Genomic DNA, 21,626 nt, shown 5'->3' on the forward strand with positions numbered 1-21,626 from the left:
AATAAAAGTTCGAAGCCAATCAAGATCAGAAGTTAATTTATTTATTCACAAATAAATGATTTTAAATCATCCTCGAAATAATTATCCCGACATACAAGTGCCCCGAAACCCCTTTCACAAATGATCACAAAAAGTAAATTGTTCTCATCGCTTATTTGGATTTTTTGGGTGTAAAGAGGGGATTCCAGAAATTTCTTAATAGTTGAATTGGTTATTGTAGCCAAATCGATTTGGTCATTTTTTGCAGTGAACGGTAACTTTTTGAAAATGTTGTTCAATGTCGCATTTCGGGTGTTCACAACTGGATAGTACGTAGAGACAGATATAAAAGATCCATGAGGAACATTATTTGATAATAAGTCCTGAAAATACCTTATTCGTTTTTTAGTAATTCTTGTTTATATCACCTTTAACAACGAAGAAATACAACCTGGACTCAACTTTCCAACTCTAATATTCAGTCTCTGAATATGCGAAACCCATCTCGGATCTATTTGATCTCTTGTATGCAGCTTCAACGCCTTCACTTTAGTCCATTGCTCCGATCTTGCCAAATTCTCCAATTGGAACCTTGTCGCACAGCCGAGACTCATTGTTTCCAAATGTTCTATATTAACTGCTCTAACCAAAGATTCCAATTGTTTCTCGTCCATGAAACTGGTCGGCAGTTCGAAATTGCGAATCTTTGGTCTAACTTTTTCAGTATTCATACACTCCAGAAAATTCTTGAAAAACTTGAAGTGGTTACTGTGTAGATTATAGTTCCATACATGAATGTTGAGAGTATTCACTTTAAATTTCTTATCAAGTTTGAAAATTTTCATAAAGTATACAATGGCAGAATGAGGAGAGAAGAATTTGGACATTGTCACATCCTTATCTCTTAAAACGATTTCCGCTGGAGTATTCTTGTGAACATCATCGACAGGACGTTCGGTTAGATTTAGACCAAAATAATCGATTGTAATTGGACGAGAATCTACAACTTTTTGATCATCTTTCGAACACATGCGAAGAGAACATCTGGAAATCAGAAACTAACATTGAATGGGATATTTTAGAACTAACTTTGATTTGAAGTCAAGGTACGAGACGACATCTTCTTTGAAATGAAATGGAAGATGTTGCCAAATAGGCTCTGGTTTCGACATTCGAATGATTGAAGAAGGAAATTTTTATGAGGTTAGAGGGTGGATGGTGGAGGGAAAGAGAAAAAAGCGAAAGAGTATGACATTTTCGAAAAGAGAGTTTGTTATCGGCACATGTTTGTAGAAGTACTAAAAAGGTCTCAACATAACAATACTCTAGTCTAGAAAAAAGTTGAGGTCAAATATCGAATAAATTACAGCGAATACCGTAATTCGGCGATTTAAATATATTCGTCTTAAAAGTTTTGTTTTCTCCATGTGTCATAATATTTTTAGGCCAATTTTTCGACGACTTTTTGAGATCTCTTACTTGATTCTAACGCTACTGATTTGAGGGTGCGTGGTCCAATTTCTCAACAACGAAATCGAATCGAACCGGCGAATTCATCGATATGGAGTACTGAGTCAAGATGATTTTCGAAGAAGGCAAAAAATCGAATTCTAACGATGAATAGCTGCTTCTCTTTCAGTTGTATTTTTTAAGTTAATTGTGCGCAGTACTTTTTATCATTGCGTACGAATGTTCTTATTTATTTATACATCGAATGCAGAAAATAAAAAGATTTTGTCGACAAAATGTTTTATTCATCTATCAAAAATTAAACAAGTCAGACTTTAAAAAAATCCGGAACTGCTACAAAGAGAAGACACCGTTTTTGGGAAAATCTGGAAAATCTTATTCAAAACTCATAGGAAGTAAATATTTTTGGTATTCCTAGAAGTTTCCACTCAATAAATGTCCGAAATTGATAACATTTTTCCCTTCCAAATATCTCAAAAATTCTGTGTACCAACCACTCTCGCTATAATAATTACTAGGTATGTTTCTTATACTTTAAACAGCAACACACTTAATTCTGTGACTATTTTCTTATTTTCTTTGAAAGTTTTGCAACAACAACAAAAATCACCTGCCCCATTCCCTCATTTCCTTGAATTTCATTCTTCATACTTTAAAACTAACAGATGAAATTAGTTAGGCTCACTGAAATCATGAAATCGCTCAACTAAGTTAACATCTGATCTCTAAAAAACGCTTGTTTTCAGTTCAGTGATTTTGACGACATCTGATTTTGAACATATTCTATTTCAGTCTAAGAGTTTATGAATGGAGTACTCTATTCTTGTCAGCTCTGTTGAAATATTTCAGCTGATACTGGTCACTATTACAGTACCATTATACTTATTTTTGTTATTTTTTATGATAAAGGCGCAGATTCGAAAAGTGGATGAATTGGGTACTCCGTTTTTCAAATTATGTATAACCACTGCTATTATAGATTTGAGTGGGTGGTTCAAACAATTAAAATCACTTTTCAGTTTACAAATTCAGGTACACTTTTCGCCAATTATTTCGGTGCGATGTTTCCAAAAATGGGTTTTTTTGCTGATTTTTATCGGAACCTGGATTACATCTACGCTCATATCTATTTTTATATTGCATGGAGTACTGGAATATGTCAAGCTGCGTCAGTTTCTGTTCTGGCTACTAATAGGCTATCCGCTATAATTTTACCACAAAGTTATAAAAAGGTATCGGAAGAAAAAACAAAGAGATTTAAAAAAAAACAAGAGGAAACAAATTAGTAAAAACCCGGGTCAAAACGGACCGGGAAGAGAACATTCTGCCAGAAAAACCTGGCCCGTTTCATGGTTCATGATCTAAAATATATTTTTGAAAAACTTTTTAGATGTGGCACTCATCAAGACTTTGGATACCTATTTCTATTCAATATGTTCCTGGAATGCTCGTTGGTTTGCTAACTTTTTTCAACAAAACGACATTAGCAACAAATGAAAATAATGGTCTGATGCCTCAGTTTTCAGAGTAGGTGCCTCAAAATCTTTGTTCTATCAGAAATATTTTTTGCAGCAAAAAAATGACAACTATATTTTTCACTATTGGTGGAGGATTCCTCTTTTCCAACTGTATCTATCTGATATTTTCGTATTGTTATCTCTTCGTGGTTCTAAGAAAACGAAACACACAGTTGAGCTTCCTTTCCACAAATGTTCCTAAAACTAAAGAAAAAGCGAGAAAAAGAGAACGAAGACTTTTCACAATGTGTTCTATTATTGTCGCTGTTCAAATGACAATTCTGTTATTTTTCATCTTAAAAGTAGCAAAACTGTTTGAACTGACAGTTGATGAGTTTTACCTTTTCTACAATCTATTAAGGTATCATTTTACAAACAATTTTTACATTAAAAATATATTTTTCAGTGACCTATTTGCCAGTATCAATCCTTATCTCTTATGGATATTTTCGGATTCTTTGAGGAAATATGTACTCACTCAGCTTCGACTTCGGACCAATAGTTCATTCAACAACACTGCAGTTATTACGGTAGAACCAATTTTTAAGAATAATCATTAATTTCAGAAGTGTTCGGAATAGCATTTTTAGAATAACAGATTTCGAAAACGCCGTACAGACTTTGAAATTAGTTCCGCTCGAGGCCTGCAAGGAAACTTTTCCCGTTCGTCTTTGACAAACCGTAGTCCAAAAATTCTGAAAATCGGAATATTACTCTGAAAAAAACCTTTCGAAGTATTCTGACCGGAATTACATCCCGATTTTTTTCCGAAAATTCCGAGCGTTTTCGATATTTTCAGAACATTCGGAATTCCAAAATCCGTTCGAAACATCCCTGAAAGGCCTGTGCGGCAACAAATTGCCGATTGCCGAAATTGCCGAATTTTTGTTGCCGATTAACTGAAATTTTTTTGAATTTAGAGATTTTCACAATTTTTTTAGTCAAAAAAATGATTTCGAAGTTCGAAAAACCAAATTTTGAACACCATCATCCCTCAGAGTGAATTTTAGAGGAAATGTGTCCCAATAATCATCAAAAATACTTACATCGGATCTAAAAATGGGCTTCAAATTTGTGAGCATAGGAGAAAAATAGATATCATGAGTCACAACTCATCAAAAAATTATCCAATCTGTCTCAAATCTCTAGGGAACGGGTGTCGTGAATTGCCTAACAAGTTGAGCGCACTATTTTCAAAACTCACAATCGGAACAAGTATTTTCAACCATTGGAATACCCTCTATTGCTGAAGAGAAATAGTTTGCATAAAAAATGTGGTCTTGAGTTGCCAATTTTTGTAATTACTTTTTTAAGGAACTTATGAAACACATTTTCTGTAGTTCTGAGCCTGATAGAAGCATTTTCAGGTGAGTTACGTATCGATTTTACTAAAAAAAGACGCAAAACTTTTGTTGCCGAAAATTTCCGAAAGTTGCCGAAATTGCCGAAATTTTTTTCGGCAATTGCCGAGTTGCCGAATTGCCGAAAAAATTTTGTTGCCGCACAGGCCTGATCCCTGGATTGATATTGGAATCTAGAAAAAATTCGGGATTTAAAAATTGTTATTTGATTTTCAGAAGACGGTTCTCCCAGCATAAACAAAGGATAAAATCGACTATTTGTATAATTTATTTATTATTTTTGGCATCCGTTCAGTCATCGAAATTTTTTAATTTACGATAGCCAATTTTTGACATATCATCCATTGTGAAAATGCCGACGTCGTGAGAAAAGTTTGTCCACAATCGTGATGAGCAAGTATTTATGCACCCAAATTCTTGTCCCAACGTTTTCCACAAACAAACTGATCATGGACCTATCTACCACGTCATCATAACCCACCCACAATTCCGATCTACACCACCAATTCTGCAAAAAAATGCCCATGCTCCTTCAGAAAAAAAGTACCTGAACCAGAAACCGGTTTTCGAATAGCTTCCTCTCTAGAAACAACTCATTTCCTGTCCTTGTTTTATTTTTCCACTCTTCTTCTTATTCTTCTGATCCTTTTTGCCCAACGCTACCCACTACTTAATATTACTACTACCACCTTTTTCTTGTTTGTCGCTGTTTTTCTTAATTCTGAAAAAAAAGAAAAAAGGATGTAAAGGTCCTTGTGTTTTTGTTTTTCATTCAAATGCGAGAAAAAATCGTCTGGAAATTGAGAAGAGTTTCGAAGAATGGAAGTTTAAATTCTGAAAAGTCTGAAAATAGAATCTCGAAGAATTTTGGAGAAAGCTGTGAATCTCTAAGCACGTTTTCCAATTTACGATTTGTTTCAAATAAAGCGCAAAATAACATTGTTCTTCATTCAAAAGAGACACAAAAACACTGGGGGCAAAATAGAGTTTTTTTTTCTTTTCAACTTTTTTTCGGGTTGGAATTGAGAAAAAAGTGCTGAAACTGCTGCTGAAACATGAACACACACACATGGAACAGAGTGATAAATAGGGGAAACGGAACGGACAGAAATAAATGAAGTTAAATGAAGATGCTTTGGATGGTGTGGGATGGGGATTCTATTTACGACGACGTTCCATGAGGACGCATTGAATTGGCGAGAAGTAGCAGTTCTTGAATTGATTCAGAGCACGCGTGTCGATGTTGTGAGCACGTTTCCAGTAGCGGTTTGGTCGCAGCATTTCGCTAAAAGAATGAGAAATTGGTTCCAATCAAAAGGCTTTTAACTTCAATGCAATGCTGTCAGAATCAGGGCCGCGGTCGGCCGCGGAAACAAGATCAGCCAACTAGAGACTTCTAATTATACCCGACCCAGAAAACCCGCGGTCCAGTTTCCAACAGCCTTGCTTCAGTACCATAGCTAGATTCTAAAAACCTGAGTACTACAAACCTATGAACTCTTATGATACTCTTTAAAAAATAGTAAAATCCAAAAATTGAAATCATATGCTCCTCGTATTCTTCTCTAATCCCTTTTTACTTTCTTCTATAATCCCAATTCCTCCTAACTTACATCTTTGCCGCCAACGCATCGTAATCAATCTGTCCGTCTGCCGACGATGGAACCGATGCGACGGAAGCGGAGATCAATCTGAAAATAGAATGCTGAAAATAACCACGGTACTGAATATGCACGTTTTTGAGCTCTGATGTTTTTGGGCTTTCGAAGAGCGATAATACATTCTTTTCTATATGAAAATCTGAATCCCCATGGGTCGAATTGTTCATCTTACACTAGAAAATGCAACGTCATTTTGTAGCAAGATCTCTCTTTCTGTTTCTTCTTAGACAACTCATAAATTATCCTTTTCATGTGCTTCGGGTTAAAAAGTGGTAATATTCGGAAGGTGGTGAAGAGCATTCATTATTTATTATCTTGTTTTCAAGAATTCTCAAAGTAGATCTCGAAGAGAAACTGATCAAAATGTACTACGAGATCATCACTTTACTACTACAATGAATTGTGTTTTTTACTACATTTATAATGGTCAATGACCCTCTTCTCCAGATTCTGAAATTCTTCGTCCCACGTCATCTTTGCGCCTCCCCGAAGATCTTGATAAAATGCTGCGAGGAGTGAAATGAATAGTTGACGAGTAGCGTGGGAACTTTTTTCTCTCCAATTCAAAAAAGAAGGCAGCCAAATTGTTTCTCGGAGTCTCTGATCATTCGAGTACTCCCATGACATTACTGGAAATGTGATGGTGTGGGAGAACACAACTTGTTGATCGTACAGGAAACCAGATGATGTAATTCTTGAGAAGGTGTGGGTACTGGTTAAAGAGAATCAGGGATCATGGAGGTCATGGACTAACTTAAACTGTCCAAAAGCAACTCTATCAAAGAATGATCATTTTGATATTGCCAATCTACCGTATTTCCTCTAATTCTTCTTTCCAATCAAAGCAGTCAACTTTGAACTCAATTATCCAGGTTCCTATGAGAGATATCAAAAATTTGCCAACTGATGAAATAGAAAGTTAGGATTTTTATCATGGTTCCATCAATTTCCGATTTTTAACATTTTCTGTTTCAAAGGACAGACAACCGTGTTTCCTCTAATACAAGCCCACCCAAACCATCAGATTTGAGCTCAATTATCTCAATTTCTGTGAAAGATATGAAATCTTTGTCAACTGATAAATTACTTATCATAATATCAAAAATATTTTATCAATCGACAAATTTTTTATATCTCTCATAGGAACCGAGATAATTGAGCGCAAAGTTGAGACCCAGAAACCGCCAGGGCTGCTAGGAGGCCGTATTTATCCCTAGGAATATCTCCAAGCAAAATGCCGTGCTGCTAAATACATTAATCAGAAACCTATTCATGGAATCACTATAAAAATAGCACCTAGTTGAACGAAAGTGAAGCGTTTCCGTTTTCCAGCAGCTCAACCGGAATAATATGAAAACCCGAGAGGTACAATTTGAACGTTTTACAAGTTCAAAAGGATTAAATATCCCTAGTTACTTTTTGTACTTGTCATGCCCAAAACAAATAATTTCTAAGTACAAAGCTCTTGAAACTAATTCCCTATCCACATCGAATGTCCACCCCGTATGCATCCCCAGCTAATCCCTATACTACTATCAAATTTCCATCGAATTCTGAAGCTAGACTACTACTGCTACAATTCATAAACTATACGATTGTTCCCAGAACTTACTGAACGATCACAAGAACAATAAGAGCAATGGAGAGCACTGACGACGACTTCATTTCGGAACTCTGGGGTGGATGCACGGCAGAAGACGTGAAAGAGCGAGAGCAAGTGAAGGCCTTCGCCCGTTGCTCGGTTCTTTTTAAACGAAGAAGTGGGCGGGGTCTAATGATTCTGAAAGGAGGAGTGGAAGAAGAAGAAGCAGTAGTAGGAGAAGGTTTTGTTGGGGGTGTGAAGGATGAATAGTTTTTTGAAGATGTGATTCTAAAAGAACGTATTCATTAGCTCTGGGTTAATACTAAGATTCACGAGACGTCAAAGCGGGATACGGTAGGCGTGGGAGCTACCGATGAATAGACGACTCTCGCATAATTAATTACCTCTTTTGATATTGGTTTCTTTGTCAATGCTAAACGCTTTGCGTCATTCAAATTTAGTCAGGTTTCTGAGAATTTTTTGGGAAATTGCAGGGTTTCGGACGGAGGAAATTGTAGATAATTTGAGCAGACGAAGAAGCGATAACAGTAATTTAGAACAAATCATCAAGTGTCTGGCACATCGTGTGATCTGCTGGTAGATGAAAGAACCATATATCGAATTTGTCACTTTTGATAAATGGGTTCAAAATAAACCTGTATAACCACCGGCATCATACAGCTGAAAAAGTACATCGATTTCGACATCATCGGAGAACGACGAGAGGACAAAGAGGGACCGGAAAAGTCTCTCAACGATGCACAGGATCTTACAGGACGATATAAACATTATGCTAGCACCAAAGTCAGAGCTGTGGAAGAGAATCACCGGTGAGCGTGGCCGAAGGTCCCACAGCTGCCGTAACCCAAAATAATTTATACTTTCCGACTTAAAAAATTATTATTTGTAGGTTTTTGTCATGTCGAAAATTAGTCATTATTCAGGTTATTTGGGGGAAAATAACAACAAACTCAAAGTTAAAAACGAGGAAAAATCTGAAAAATTGAACTATTTTTAGTTTACGGTAGTTTTCGTTGTGGGACTTTCGGCCACGGCCACCGGCGTTTCTGTTACCCAGCTCCGATTTCTTTGTGAACCAGAATAACGTTGAATCTGAAGTGTCAAAAATTCTATGTCTCCTGAAGACTACGAAATATATACTGGTTGAATAGTTTCAGATTTTATCGAAACTAATGACCTGAACTTATTCTGCTTGAAATTTTGAGTTCTTTGTTTTCAAATTTCTGGAAAAATCTATTCTGCAATCTTCTAAACGATTGTCTACTTTCCAGAAGCGCATTTCCTAAAAATAGCTGCACTTCGAATTCTCTTAATTCTCAATTTTATCTCAAATTCGAATCATCTTGTTGTTGTTTATTCACCTTCTTTGTTTTGCTCTTCTATTTTCGTTTGACTTCAGTACTTTTTTCCTTTTCCTTGTCCTTTTTTCGAAATTATAGGTTATACATGTTACACAACGTCAGGTAACATGTCCTGTGATGTCGAAATATAATTGGAGATCTATTGTTTGTCACACAGAGAAACAAAAACCGTTGAATTTGCACGCTCAATTAAGTTGCACTTCGAGTGTAAGCCGATCGAATTTGAGAAACCGCGCTTTGAGTGTTGTGTCGATTTACGCTAAAGCGCGCGCAATGCGTAAGTTCGGAGTATCGTTGAACAATTTTTTACAATTTGCAACTTTTTTCATATTTCTTCGTTGATTTTAGCACACCAACTGTATTTTTTTCAGACAATAGTCAATAATGAGCTACGAAATTACTGGTCCACCTCTCGTCTCGCCATGGATGATGCTATCGATGTCCGAGGCTAGAAATGATATCGACGAAACTAAAATTGTTATTCCGGGACACTCGGTTTGCGATGCTCCACAACAATTCATGAGGTAAATACGATTTAGTTGTTTGAAAGCCTGATTAAAAACTTCAGAGGACATGGAACGTTCATTCGAGATGGAGAAATCGTTAGTTCTCTTTCTGGAGTCGTTAAACAACTGAATCGTCTTCTAATGGTGAAAACAATCAAACAACGATACGCTGGAGAAGTTGGAGATGTAGTTGTTGCTCGTGTCGTCGAAGTTCAGGCGAAACGATGGAAGTGCGATGTATCATCCCGGCTTCACGCCAATCTTCCTCTCGGATCCGTTCTGTTACCCGGTGGAGATTTCCGACGAAAAGATGTGGAAGATGAGGAGAAAATGAGCGAATTTTTAAAAAACGGAGAGCTGATATGCGCTGAAATCCAACAAGTACAACACGACGGAACTCTGATGTTGCACACAAGAAACAACAAATACGGAAAGTTGCAGCAGGGAATTCTAATCAAAGTGAGTAAAAACAACAATTTTATTTTTAAAAATAGTCACTGACGATGTCGGGCTCTAAACGCTTCTGACGTCTTCTCCAATTGCCGATCCTTGTACTCCACTATCGGATCTCCGTCTCTTCCCTCTGTCGGTTGTAGGTGTACTTTCTCTACGCCATACCGGAGAACGCAGAAAACGATGAGAATGGCGGCAATCAAAAGCCAATGAACATACATCCGCCAATCACAGATTTCCCAACTCTATATTTTCTTTTTTTTTAAGTTTTTCATAGCAATATTTAGCATCTCAACCTGCTCTAAAACCTGTTTCTTTTTCATCTCTAGCCGACGGAGCATGGAGTCCAGCAATTTAGTTCGAATGTCATCTGCTTTCGCAATGTAGTCACGCATTGTCTGATAACTGACTTCTCCGGTTGTGCCGTTTGATCAGTTAGCTCAGCTAACCTAGCTGTGGTTTCTTCAAAAGTTCACGTGAAGGAGAAATTAGAAAAAAGTGCATCGTGAGAACTTCCTGATTGTAGGATCTTCAAAGTACACTGAGACAGGAGGCGTGTGAATTTTTAATCCCAATGCAAATATATATGATGTTTCTTCTAAACTAAATCACTTCCGTTTTCAGGTTCCCCCGCACTTGATCAAAAAATCCAAGAAGCACTTTCACACGCTGCCCTACGGAATGGCTGTCATCATTGGTTGCAATGGAAACGTGTGGGTAACACCAGCGTTGCCAGAAACGACACTCGAGGAAGATGGATCACATGTAAACGAGTTTCAAGTGAGAAAATGATGTCAACTCAAATAATGTGATTCGATAATTTTCAGACTGTTCCCCATGACATCCGGCTCGTTATGGTACGAGTCGCCGCTTGCATTCGAATTCTCCGTGATTACTCGATTTCGATCTTCCTCAATTCACTGACAACGTGCTATGAAATGAGTCAACCTTATGATGTTTGTAGTTTCGAAGTTTTTTGTAGAAATAAGTTTTATTTTTCAGATCAAAGAGCTGTCGGATCAGGAGACGTCATCTCGGCTTGCCTACCTCATCGCTGCGCGCCTTCTTCAGGAACTTCAACAGCAACAGCAGAAGTAACTCATCAATGGATCTCTAATTTGTTTCTTTGTTATTGTTTCTTGTTGAATTCATATAAATTTATCATTTTTCTTTCGAAATTTTTGTTTTAAATTACAGGAATCCGAAAAGTTGATTTTTACCTATTTTTAAATTGCTCATTGCAGACCTAGACAAAAAAGTACTTGTCTGGATTTCTGTTTACGAAAATCTGCGTTTTGGAAGAATGATCCTTTTAAGTTACCCAGTGCTCTCGGAAGGAAAAAAACGTTTTAAGTATTCTTAAAATAGGTGTGTAAAAACCTGGTTTCGGAAATACAAACGGGTGTGACTTTTGAGTGCACTATACATTTTTTTTTAAGTTGACTATCGTCGAATAATGCAACTGAGGGTTATCTTCCACAGTTTTTTGCACCTTTCTGTTGTATTTTTTCACATTTTCACACTTCAGACTTATTCAATGTCGTCAATTTTTCTACAGAAATGAAACTAGAGTCGAATTTATTACGGGTTATTACACATGTTTCGAAGAATTTTATGCCTTGTCACATTGAGATTTCCAATCAGAGAAAGCGAACTGTTTGGCGAAGGCAGTGAATCCATCCAACGGAATGAATCCATCCTTATCAGCCAACTTCTTCAGTTTTGGTGTCAGTTCAGCTGGATAGATGACGTGCTCATCAATTGGGTTTGGATCGTGGTTGAGAAGACGAACGGCTGGTTTTGGAAGACGTTTGAATTCAACAACGAATCCAGCAGAAGTGGTCAACTCGTCCTTGACATACCCCATCAGTTTCATGACAGATAATGTGATCTCGGTGTGCTGAAAACAAAATGTGAATACAAAAAAAAATCAAAGTTGACTTACAGAAGCGTATCCAATGACTTGTGGTCCCTTTCCAGCGTTAGCATCTGCCACTTTGTCCAAAAGAGTTTGAAGCCAATATCCAGCCATCAAGTTTCCGCATGGTCCGTACTCAGCACAAGCGTTTTGGTGAACCTCAGCAAACTCGAGAATCTTTGCCTTCAGCTTCTCGAAAGTGTATCCTTTGAGCTTTGGTGACTTGATCCATGATGGGTATTCCGCTTTGTAAAGATCGATTTCAATCAAGTTGTCAGCCAAATCAGCAGCCTTTCCAAGATTTCCCATGTTCCATTTAGTGTTGTCAGCAAAGTATTTAAGTTCAGCAGAGTTTGAGGTCTTGAGTTTCTTGAGAGTTGGAAGAGAATCCTTATCAATTGGTCCCCAGACTTTATCATTTCCCTTGCACTCCTTAACAGCGTACATACGAAGAAGTGGATCATCAATAGCGTATGGGACTGGAGACCAGTGATCATACCACTTCTTGTCCCAATCTCCCCATTGTTCTGGATCATGGAGAGCGGCAGTGACTGTCTGAAATTAATAATTGATTCTGGATGACCTTAGATTCTAGTTACCTGTAGAGTCATCTGACATCTGTTAGCAGAACTCGAGTAGTATTTGACTTGCGATGAGTTATAGTTACGAGAGATCAATTTTCCAACAAAGCTTCTCAATTCTTTCCCCAATCCGAGTCCTTGTCGTTTTCCATACTAAAAACACTACATTTTCAAAATTTCAAGATACCGTTTTTCTCTAATAAAAGCCCACCGAAACCGTCAACTTTGAGCTCAATTATCTCGATTCCTGTGAAAGGCTTAAAAAATGTGTCAATTGACAAAAGATTTCGGATATTATGATAAAAATTTCACAGATGACAACTTTTTTGAATCTTGGAACTGAGATAAATTGTCTTGAAGGTACAGGTTAGGGACCCTTCTATTAAAGGTTTTACGACACGTAGAAACATACAGATGTCAACTCGGTATTTCCCTCATATCCCCAACTTCTTGGGTTCTCCTCAAGGAAGACTTCTGGATGACGGTTTCCATGACGAGTTCCGAAAAGTACAAGAACTGAGTTCTTGTCAATTGCGACAGACTTCTTTGGGAGAAGATGTTCGGCACAGGAGGCCGCTGCGACCAAGGCAAGGATAACCAGAAGGTTCATTCCTGGAAATTCATTTTAGTGCTAGGTAAAAGAAAAAAAATAAAAGTTTAAACGATTAGAAAAACAACTTCTCGACAAACAATCTCATCTCATCTGCCTTTATGTACTGTTTTTTTATCTGAAGTGATAAGATAACAAAAGTGGGCGGAACGTCAATTCAGAAGATATTGAAGAGGTGACCTGATTTCATCTGATATTTGTGTGTTTTTTTTTCATAGAACTATCGGTTCCTAGTTGACAAGATGGTAGGCACGTCATGGTTTAAAATTTAAGGTTTTCAAATACACTTGAAAATCAATAAAGTCAAGATTATACAATGTATACTAGAGTTAATAATATCATAGTTGCAAAATCTCGGGCCGGCCCGGGGTACGTACAGACGTTGATTTTTTTGAATTTTTTTTTCGAAATTTTTTCAAACATTTAAACATAAACGACCTATTTTACGACTATTTTCTACTTTGTAATTTTGATTAATAATGTAACTTTTTTTCCTTTTTATTTCAAAAAAAATTACCCAAATTTTCATCGGAAAATTATCCAATGTGGTAGGCGGGCCGGCCCGGGCCGAGAAAATTCGCCTACCGGCCCGGCCTTTTGCAACTATGAATAATATTAACTAAATATGAAAAACTGTTGAAACAGTAAAAAATGGGAAACAAAACCAGAAGTCCATTTTTACCTAGGACTATCAGACCATTTTTACCTAGGACTATCTGATCTTGAAACTGTGCGGACCAAGGTTCTGATCTATTTGTCACCTTTGGTAAAAATATACACTTTAACATAATAAATATTGCTTATGTTATGATAAACATTTTGATTGCAGACCGTTTTTGATATCTCTCACAGGTAATGAGAAATATGAGCTCAAAGTTGAAAGCTTATGTGAAGCTCTATTAGAGTGTTGACGGTATCTGCTATGAAATTCATCCTACAGTTATACTACAGTTATAAAAACGGCCACAAAACGGAAAGAAGCTAGTCTAGCAGTTTGTCTATAACTAGAAGTTAGACTACTAATTTTATCCAGTCCTATTTGGTCTTGAAACTTCGCGAACCAAGGTTCTCTAGTCTATTGGCCAAGGTCAAAAACTAACATGCCTTTACCAAGGAACATAAGATCACAAACATCCTAGAACTGATCTGACTTCTGAGATTCTCGAGTTCCTTTAAATACCCCAACAAAGGCCAAACTTCATCCCAGATATGGCCTTCAAACAGACGATTGCCCATTCAATTGAAGATGGAAAGCAGTAATTGGTTCGCAACACACACAAAAATAAAATACACAAACAACTTTATACACCAAGACACGATTTGTTTTTCTGAACTTGAAAATCGTCTTCTTTGAATTCTTAATTTGATACTTCGTCTTTTCAATTCTTCGAAACAACCTTTCTGTGTCCGTGGAAAATCAACAAATTGAATTCTAGTTCCTCGTCTTCTTTTGGTCTGGCAAAGTTCAAGGTGAAGCAAATGCATTATGCGGTAATTTGAATTTCAATGTAAAATCAAGAATCAGACATGCGGAAGTAGAAAAAACAAATTTCGGACAGTGCTGAAGATCACTACAAATGATGTTTAAAACTTTAGATACCGTAAAACCTGTATCAGTAGGGACGGCTCTTCTATTGTTCCAATTTTCGAAAGTTCGGAATAATCTGTTTTTTTTTAATTTGGGCCTTTGAAAGTACAAAAGCTCCGATATCGAAATAGAAGCTTTGGAAATATTCCGGAAAATTCTTTATAAATTATTCCGAATTCCGTTCCGAACATCTCTGATACAAGTTTTCTGGTATTCATGTCGACATTCATTTTTTCTATATGTAATAAACTTCATTCATAAAAATTCAGGTCATTTCTATATACATTAAAAAGGTAAAAAACAATTATGCATTGAAACAGTGAGATGAGATTCATGAGTATTGTGACAAAAGAAATGCTGCAGATTTCTCGATGATCCAATTATTATTGAATCCAAATGGTAAGAATTGTGAAAGCGATCGCTGACAAAATATTCAATGAGGATGTAGACGAAGAGTCGTTTCCATTTGGATTATCCAGAGCACACGATGGGGCATCGCATTGTTTCGGCCAGTCAGAATAGCTCTAGAAAATTCGAATTTCGAAGTTTTGTTCTGAATAACACAAACTACCTCTGGTCTAACGATTCTTAAGAAATCCGACAGCCTTATAAATCCATCTGATTCTTGAACATCGGACAATTCCTTCGTCAGATTTGCTGGGTAGATAACATGAGCGTCAATTGGGTTCGGATCGTGGTTTAAAATTCTGATTGCTGCATTCGGACGTCTTCTGAATTCAATAACAAATCCAGCGGATGTCGTAACTTCTTCCTTCTCAATTCCCATTAATTTCATTACAGCAAGAGTGACTTCCGTATGCTGAAATTGCTAACATTTAAAAGATGGAGAAATTTTACTAACCGATGCGTATCCAACCACTTTTAATGGAGTTTTTGAAGAGTTGGCATCGTTGAGTTTACCAATAATATCGTCTAACCAAAGTCCTCCCATCAAGTAACGACATGGATAGTAGTATGCACAGGATCGAGGATGGATTTCAGCTGAAAAAGTTTTTAATGAAGTTTTATGATTCTTACTTCTAACATACCAAATTCCATAATAGTCTTCTTCAATTCATCCTCATGATATCCGTTCACTTTCGGCTGTGTCAACCACATAGGATAGGAAGTGTTATAGAAATCCATTTGAATCAAATTATCAGCTAAATCAGCAGCTTTTCCCAAGTTTCCAGTCATATTCCATCCAGTTTCCTGACTCAAATATTCCAAAACCACGGAATTATCATTTTTCATATTCTCAAGCTCCGGTAAGTCATCGTTATCTATTGGAGCCCACACTTCGTTGGATTTCTTGCAGGATTTTACAGAGTACATTCGGAGAAGAGTATCCGAAATTGTGTATGGAATTGGGGACCAATCATCGAATCGTTGAGTATTCCAATCAGCGTAGGTTTGTGGTGGATGGAGACCAGTCATGGCTACCTGGAAACGGAAAATGGTATTTGCTTCCGATTTTTCTTGGTTTTTCAATTATTTTCTGTATTTCTTGTGACCTACTGACACTCTTGGCTAGAATAGGACAGTCGTATTTCGCAAGGTTCCAAAATTGGACAATTTTTACGATTACCATAAGATCTGTAATAGAAAGGACCGTGACTTTCAAATTTGCGCCAATTTTTCTCGGTTCCTGTTGGAGATATTTAAAAAATTGTCACTGATAAATTGTTTACCATGAAATCAACAGCATTTAATCAGTTTACACATTTTTTATATCTCGCATATGTAGTAATTGAGATTGTTGAGCTCGGTATTCATACTCGTCACGGGTATTCATACTTGTCACGGGCCGGGCCGGGTCAAAATGAAAAATTCTCCTGCCCGGCCCTGTCGGCCCGGGCGAGATTCCAAAATTTCAAAATTTCGAAGTTTTTTTGAAAATTTGTGAAGTTTTCATCAAAATTGCTATAAATTTTGAAGTTTCGATACTTTTATAAGGGCATATTATAACAGGAAGTTGTTTTTCAGGTGGAATTCAAAAAAAAATTTTCTCAAAAATTTTCAAAAAATCACCGGGCCGACCGGGCTGGGCCGGAAGAATTTTTTCCGACCCGCCCCTGACCCGGCCCGCCGGGCCGAGTCACTATGGCCGGGCCGGGTCGGGTCACCGGGTCGGCCCGGAATTTGACAAGTATGGAGGTATTAACCTGTTTTAGTATCGAAATGTTGTGTACAGAAATGTCTCGGCGCCTATAAGAGATATCAACAAGTGAAAAACTAACAGAATGTTTATCATAATATCAACAATAGTTGAAAACTGTTTGATACCTCTTACAGAAAACGAGATAAATTCGGTCAAAGTTGACCTCCCTTCTATTACATGTTCTACGAGAAATCTAATTTACCTGTAACGTCATCTGGCATCTGTTTGCAGAGCTTGAGTAGTATTTGACTTCAGAAACATTGCAATTATTCGTTGTCAAATTACCAATAAACTTTCGAAGCTCCACTCCCAATCCATATCCTTGTCGTTTTCCAATCTGAAAGGTCAGATGTTCAGGTGTTTACAAAATTGTATTCAGCTTACCGATGTCAACTCTAATGATCCTTCTTGTCCCCATGTTCGCTCTATTCCCGTCAAAAATTGATCTGGGTTACGGTTGCCATGTCTGCAAATCAAACTGTTTGATTGGATACTGATTCCAAGCGCTACCTGGTTCCAAAAATCACAAATTCAGTATCTGGACTGATTTTCGTAGACGTTAGTGGCAAGGCTTGTTCGTTCGCAGATCCACTCCCAAATATTACCAGAAATAACAGAAAAATCAAATTTCTCATCCTAAAAATGGGGAAATTGGTTTAATGGACAGTTTCCACTTGTTGCAGATCTCTCTGCCGAACCAAAATCGTTCGATTACCTCGAAAAAGAGAGAAATGAACTATCGTCGGATTGTTTAGAGGCAAAGGTAAAACCGTTGGCAACATAAAAAATAGTGTAAAAAGATTAGGAGACGCAGTGACAAACACAGGTAAACCGAGAAGACAAAAAGTTTTCGAGTTGTATAACTGTATGTGTGTATGGTATGTTCAAATATTTGAACCATCTTTTTCAAGTTCTCTTTTTTTGAATTGGAGAAAAATGGTAAGTCAAAAGGCGGCGAACGACGAAGACATAGAAAGAACACAAATAAATAAAGCGTTTTGAACTTGCTCCTTGATTGGAGTTTGATCTGGCCAAGAGAAAAAATCAAAAACAATTTAAGAGGTCTAGAACCTGCTTTTTAAAAATGAAATGTACCAAATACTATTTATGTAAGTGGCCCTAACTTTTAAAACTTAGAGAAAAATTATCTTGGTTAATTCAGAACATATCAAGAATTTGTCCACTTTTTGATATCGTTTGCAGAAATTGAGATAATTGAGCTCAAACTTGACAGTGTGAGAGCCCTTCTATTACAGCTTTTACGGTATTTCGAAATTTTATGTTTTAAAAGATTTTTCAGACAATTGGTTTTTTTTGAGGATATTTTCAGAATTCTCCTGAATTTTAAATTAAATCCTAATTTTTTTCAGTAATTGTTCGAGAATTTAACTTCATTCTTCTAAAGCTACTCGGTCAATTTTCAAAAAACATTGAAAAATGCTTTCTACTTCTTTTTTCAGAGTTAAAAGATTTTAACTACTTTTGGGTTTTCAGGGCTCAGTCAGGTCAAAACTTCAAATTTCTAAAGCTCTCATCACTTTATATTGACAGAATTTTCCTAGATAAAAATTTGACCTATATTCTATTATGCTTGTCTGAGAAAAAAAGGTTGAGACGCAGAGAAAAATTGTCTGCGTCTCCACCGTTTGAGTGCTATTTAGGCTCTCCGCTTCGATATAGCTACCGTATTCAGACTGCAAAAAATACTCTCTAACCTTTTTTTTCTCAGACAAGCATAATAGTTCGTCTGAAAACGACCAAACAACATTTCAAAACTGTCCATCCAAAATTTAAATTCCAGAATTATGAAAAAAAATCCGTTTGCGGGTCAAAGCAACAACAGCCACCAGGAACTAGAATTCTGTATCTGAAATTGCAGACAGTTTAGTGTCTGGCATAAAAATGAGAATGATAAGAGGATGATAAAAAAATACCATTCGTTTATTGTTCTTTTTCAAATTTCAAAATCCAAAGGTTCCCAAGTGTTCTGGAAAGTTTTAGAGAGACTTGGTTAGTGACGAAGCATACAATCTGTATTTGAAAAGCTCCCTCTAATTAAAGGGTCCCTGTTACAGAAGGACCCATAGAGGTTCCTTGGAGCAATAGAAGGACCGGCACTTCTAATACATGTTTAGAGTAGTTGGATGAGATAGTAAGACGTTTAGCTAGAAATTATGTAAAATGGAAAACTTGGAATTCAAAAATATTGAGAAACAGTAAACCAATGGCTGTCGTAAGTATTAAAATGAAGAGTATGCATTCATGAGTACTTTTGAACTATAAAAAATGACTTTTGAAATGCCACTTTTCTATGAATTTTCGATGAGAATATCCATTTACTTTTGACGAGAAACATTTTTTGATCAGAGAAAAAATATCTGTATTCGAAATACAGAATTTAAAAGATGGATTACTATAGTACAAAAAATCGGAGCTGTGGAAGAGAAAAGCCGGTGGCCGTGGCCGAAAGTCCCAAAACGACAACTACAGTAACCTAAAAACTATAACTCTTCTATATTATTCCTAACAAGGTAACATTTCAAGTTGTTTGGCTGATTCGCATAAACCAACCATAGAGAATGAAAGAGCATGTTTCAAAACCTATACAACCGTTTTCAAGTCTGCTTACGAAACCTCTGAAGTGCTGAAGCTTCAGTCCAAAATTTGATAGGTTTTCTAGGTTTTGAGAGATGCTCTTTCATTCTCTATGGTTGGTTTATGCAAATCAGCCGGACAATTTTAAAAATTCACTTGTAAAAAACTTATTATTGCAAATCTGAAAACTGTGAAAATCAAAAATAAGTGAAACAGTAAACGTTTGCCGTCGCTTTTCAACCAGTCACCAGGTGTTCCGTTTGCGTTTCGAATTAACAAAAAATCTGGAAAAAGACAACAAAATGGGGTGAAAAGGGGAACAAATTCAATAATAAAAGAACAGAAAAGGTTCAATGGATCCTTTCCGGCAATCATGTGATTCATCGTGTGCTTCTTTCCTCTTATCAACCACAATTGGAGTCGAAACAAACTTTTTTCTGGAAAGATTAATTTTCAGACGAGGAGAACGTTATAGAAATTTCAAAATTTCCAGCGATTTCATCGTTTGAACATGCTCCTGTAAAACGTCGTTTGAATTAAATAACAAAAGAACTTCGACAATTTCTGAAAATTTTGTAACCGCGTTTATATTTCAGGGAGTTTTCATGATTCTTGCTTTTCGACAAAAAAAACTGTTTGTTTACTGGGCAGTGAAAACCGTTTCCCTGGAGTGCTACCAACTCAAAAAAAAAACTTGAGAAATCAAAAGATCAATGAGCACAACTTTGAAAAAAACCACACCCTTCTCAATGACACTTTTAGCACTTAAGCTTTAACAATTTGGAAATTCTTGAAAACATGAATTACTTTTTACAAATTCAAAAAAATGATCCAGACCTCTAAAAACAAAATGATATCATTTTTTCTTGTCCACTCACAACATCACTATCACCAATTTCAAATTGCAAACATCACAGTTCCGTGGTGCTCCAATGATAAATAATGTGGATTCGTCGAGTGGACATCGAGGCGATATACTCCAAAATACACAAAATAGTGTGTCTATTTGTTGATGAGTTGTCTATGGTAGCGTACAAAGATAAGGCCATTGAGACATTGAGGGGTGAAATGGTTTGGACACAAAAACGATAAGTTCAAGAGTCCAATTTTTAAAGATCGATGATTTACGAAATTGATGAGAAGGTATATAAGTTCGAGTTTTCAAATATGAACAAATATGTCTGGAACTTTCTTCAAATGTTTAATTCGGATTTAACTTTTGATTATACGTTGATAAGGTTTTAGAAACACATACCGTATGTATTTTCCATAGAAGAAGCTCATTCAAACCGTCAACATTAAGCTCAATTATCTCGATTTCTGTGAAAGATATCGAGAAGAAGTCAACTGATAAATAATGTATCATAATATTACTAACATTTTATCCGTTGAGAGCTTTTTCATATCTTTGACAGGAATCGAGAAAAATTGGCTTTAAATTTGACGTGTGGGTGATCTTTTATTACAGGTTTTATGGTAGATCTTTGAGTTGTTATTCAAAACTTTTCTCAAATCTTCCAGTCACTTTTTAGTCATATTGGACTTGATTCTTGCTCTACGCTGATAGTTCTTCACACTTATCCCAATGACTTTTGTTCTCTCTCATGATCAACTCCAAAGAGCACATGAGTACAATTCCCCTACAGACGTATGAGTAGTACTGTTATGTGTCACAAAGTGTGTACACACAGACATATCCTCTCTGAAAAAAGTGAAAAAAGTGTCTCCCAGCGGAACAAAAACAGATTGTGAAATTGAACAGGAACACAGAAGAAGAAGAAGAAATGAGACAATGATGAGGAATGTAGTGACGATTATTCGAGTAGGTTGCCAAATAGATCCGAAACAGAATCGGAGAGAAGACAAATATATCATCTCGTTGTCACCTTGAACAAGAATAAGGGGAGGAGAGAAAAACGATGTATCAGTGTCATTTTGAGTGTGGGCTTGGCTTGCTGAGCAGTGACCAACTTTGTTTCGCATTTTTACGACTAGACTCGTTTTCGAATCTGGCACGTTTTTGGGCATTCTTAACTTTTTAAGGCTTTAAAGGTGGTGTACGGTGAAATTTTTTATTGCATCAAAATGTGAAGAAATGCATGTAGATTGACATAAAAATAAAGAAAAAATTCAAAAAAATTCCTTCATCGAGAAAAACGCATCGAAAAATACGCTGAAAGCCCTTAGGGACTAGGTTTTTTCTAGGCCGCCCGGTGAGTAAAAGCGCGCGAATTCAAACTTTTCGCTTGTTTTCACTTTTTT

The 21,626-nt window shown here is 36.6% G+C and overlaps 7 protein-coding genes across 7 annotated transcripts; 2 read left to right on the forward strand and 5 right to left on the reverse strand.

Moving 5' to 3' along the window:
• Positions 1-41: 41 nt before the first annotated feature.
• On the reverse strand, positions 42-1,151 carry CBG05453 (the record flags this gene model as incomplete). The annotated part of the gene is made up of 3 exons (XM_045235399.1): positions 42-362; positions 408-1,023; positions 1,069-1,151. 3 exons carry the CDS (start codon positions 1,149-1,151, stop codon positions 42-44), a joined length of 1,020 nt encoding a protein of 339 aa, XP_045092946.1.
• Positions 1,152-2,256: 1,105 nt separating this feature from the next.
• Cbr-srv-13 lies at positions 2,257-3,526 on the forward strand (the record flags this gene model as incomplete). Its single annotated transcript, XM_002633532.1, has 5 exons — positions 2,257-2,434; positions 2,482-2,681; positions 2,840-2,976; positions 3,022-3,327; positions 3,373-3,526. The coding sequence occupies 5 exons, from the start codon at positions 2,257-2,259 to the stop codon at positions 3,524-3,526; spliced, it is 975 nt and encodes a 324-aa protein (XP_002633578.1).
• A 1,959-nt stretch (positions 3,527-5,485) lies between these two features.
• On the reverse strand, positions 5,486-7,653 carry CBG05451 (the record flags this gene model as incomplete). The annotated part of the gene is made up of 3 exons (XM_002633531.1): positions 5,486-5,612; positions 5,941-6,018; positions 7,601-7,653. The coding sequence occupies 3 exons, from the start codon at positions 7,651-7,653 to the stop codon at positions 5,486-5,488; spliced, it is 258 nt and encodes an 85-aa protein (XP_002633577.1).
• Positions 7,654-9,336: 1,683 nt separating this feature from the next.
• On the forward strand, positions 9,337-11,009 carry Cbr-exos-2 (the record flags this gene model as incomplete). Its single annotated transcript, XM_002633529.2, has 5 exons — positions 9,337-9,476; positions 9,521-9,917; positions 10,536-10,691; positions 10,739-10,867; positions 10,914-11,009. 5 exons carry the CDS (start codon positions 9,337-9,339, stop codon positions 11,007-11,009), a joined length of 918 nt encoding a protein of 305 aa, XP_002633575.2.
• CBG05450 lies at positions 9,953-10,306 on the reverse strand (the record flags this gene model as incomplete). The annotated part of the gene is made up of 2 exons (XM_002633530.2): positions 9,953-10,156; positions 10,208-10,306. The coding sequence occupies 2 exons, from the start codon at positions 10,304-10,306 to the stop codon at positions 9,953-9,955; spliced, it is 303 nt and encodes a 100-aa protein (XP_002633576.2).
• A 514-nt stretch (positions 11,010-11,523) lies between the features above and the next one.
• Positions 11,524-13,020, reverse strand: CBG05448 (the record flags this gene model as incomplete). Its single annotated transcript, XM_002633528.1, has 4 exons — positions 11,524-11,811; positions 11,857-12,384; positions 12,429-12,563; positions 12,823-13,020. The coding sequence occupies 4 exons, from the start codon at positions 13,018-13,020 to the stop codon at positions 11,524-11,526; spliced, it is 1,149 nt and encodes a 382-aa protein (XP_002633574.1).
• Positions 13,021-14,991: 1,971 nt separating this feature from the next.
• CBG05447 lies at positions 14,992-17,404 on the reverse strand (the record flags this gene model as incomplete). The annotated part of the gene is made up of 7 exons (XM_002633527.1): positions 14,992-15,132; positions 15,180-15,428; positions 15,471-15,610; positions 15,658-16,051; positions 16,972-17,106; positions 17,154-17,235; positions 17,280-17,404. The coding sequence occupies 7 exons, from the start codon at positions 17,402-17,404 to the stop codon at positions 14,992-14,994; spliced, it is 1,266 nt and encodes a 421-aa protein (XP_002633573.1).
• Between the last annotated feature and the right edge of the window lie 4,222 nt (positions 17,405-21,626).

The sequence above is a fragment of the Caenorhabditis briggsae genome (assembly GCF_000004555.2).
Source record: "Caenorhabditis briggsae complete genome, chrIV, whole genome shotgun sequence".
Taxonomy (NCBI): domain Eukaryota; kingdom Metazoa; phylum Nematoda; class Chromadorea; order Rhabditida; family Rhabditidae; genus Caenorhabditis; species Caenorhabditis briggsae.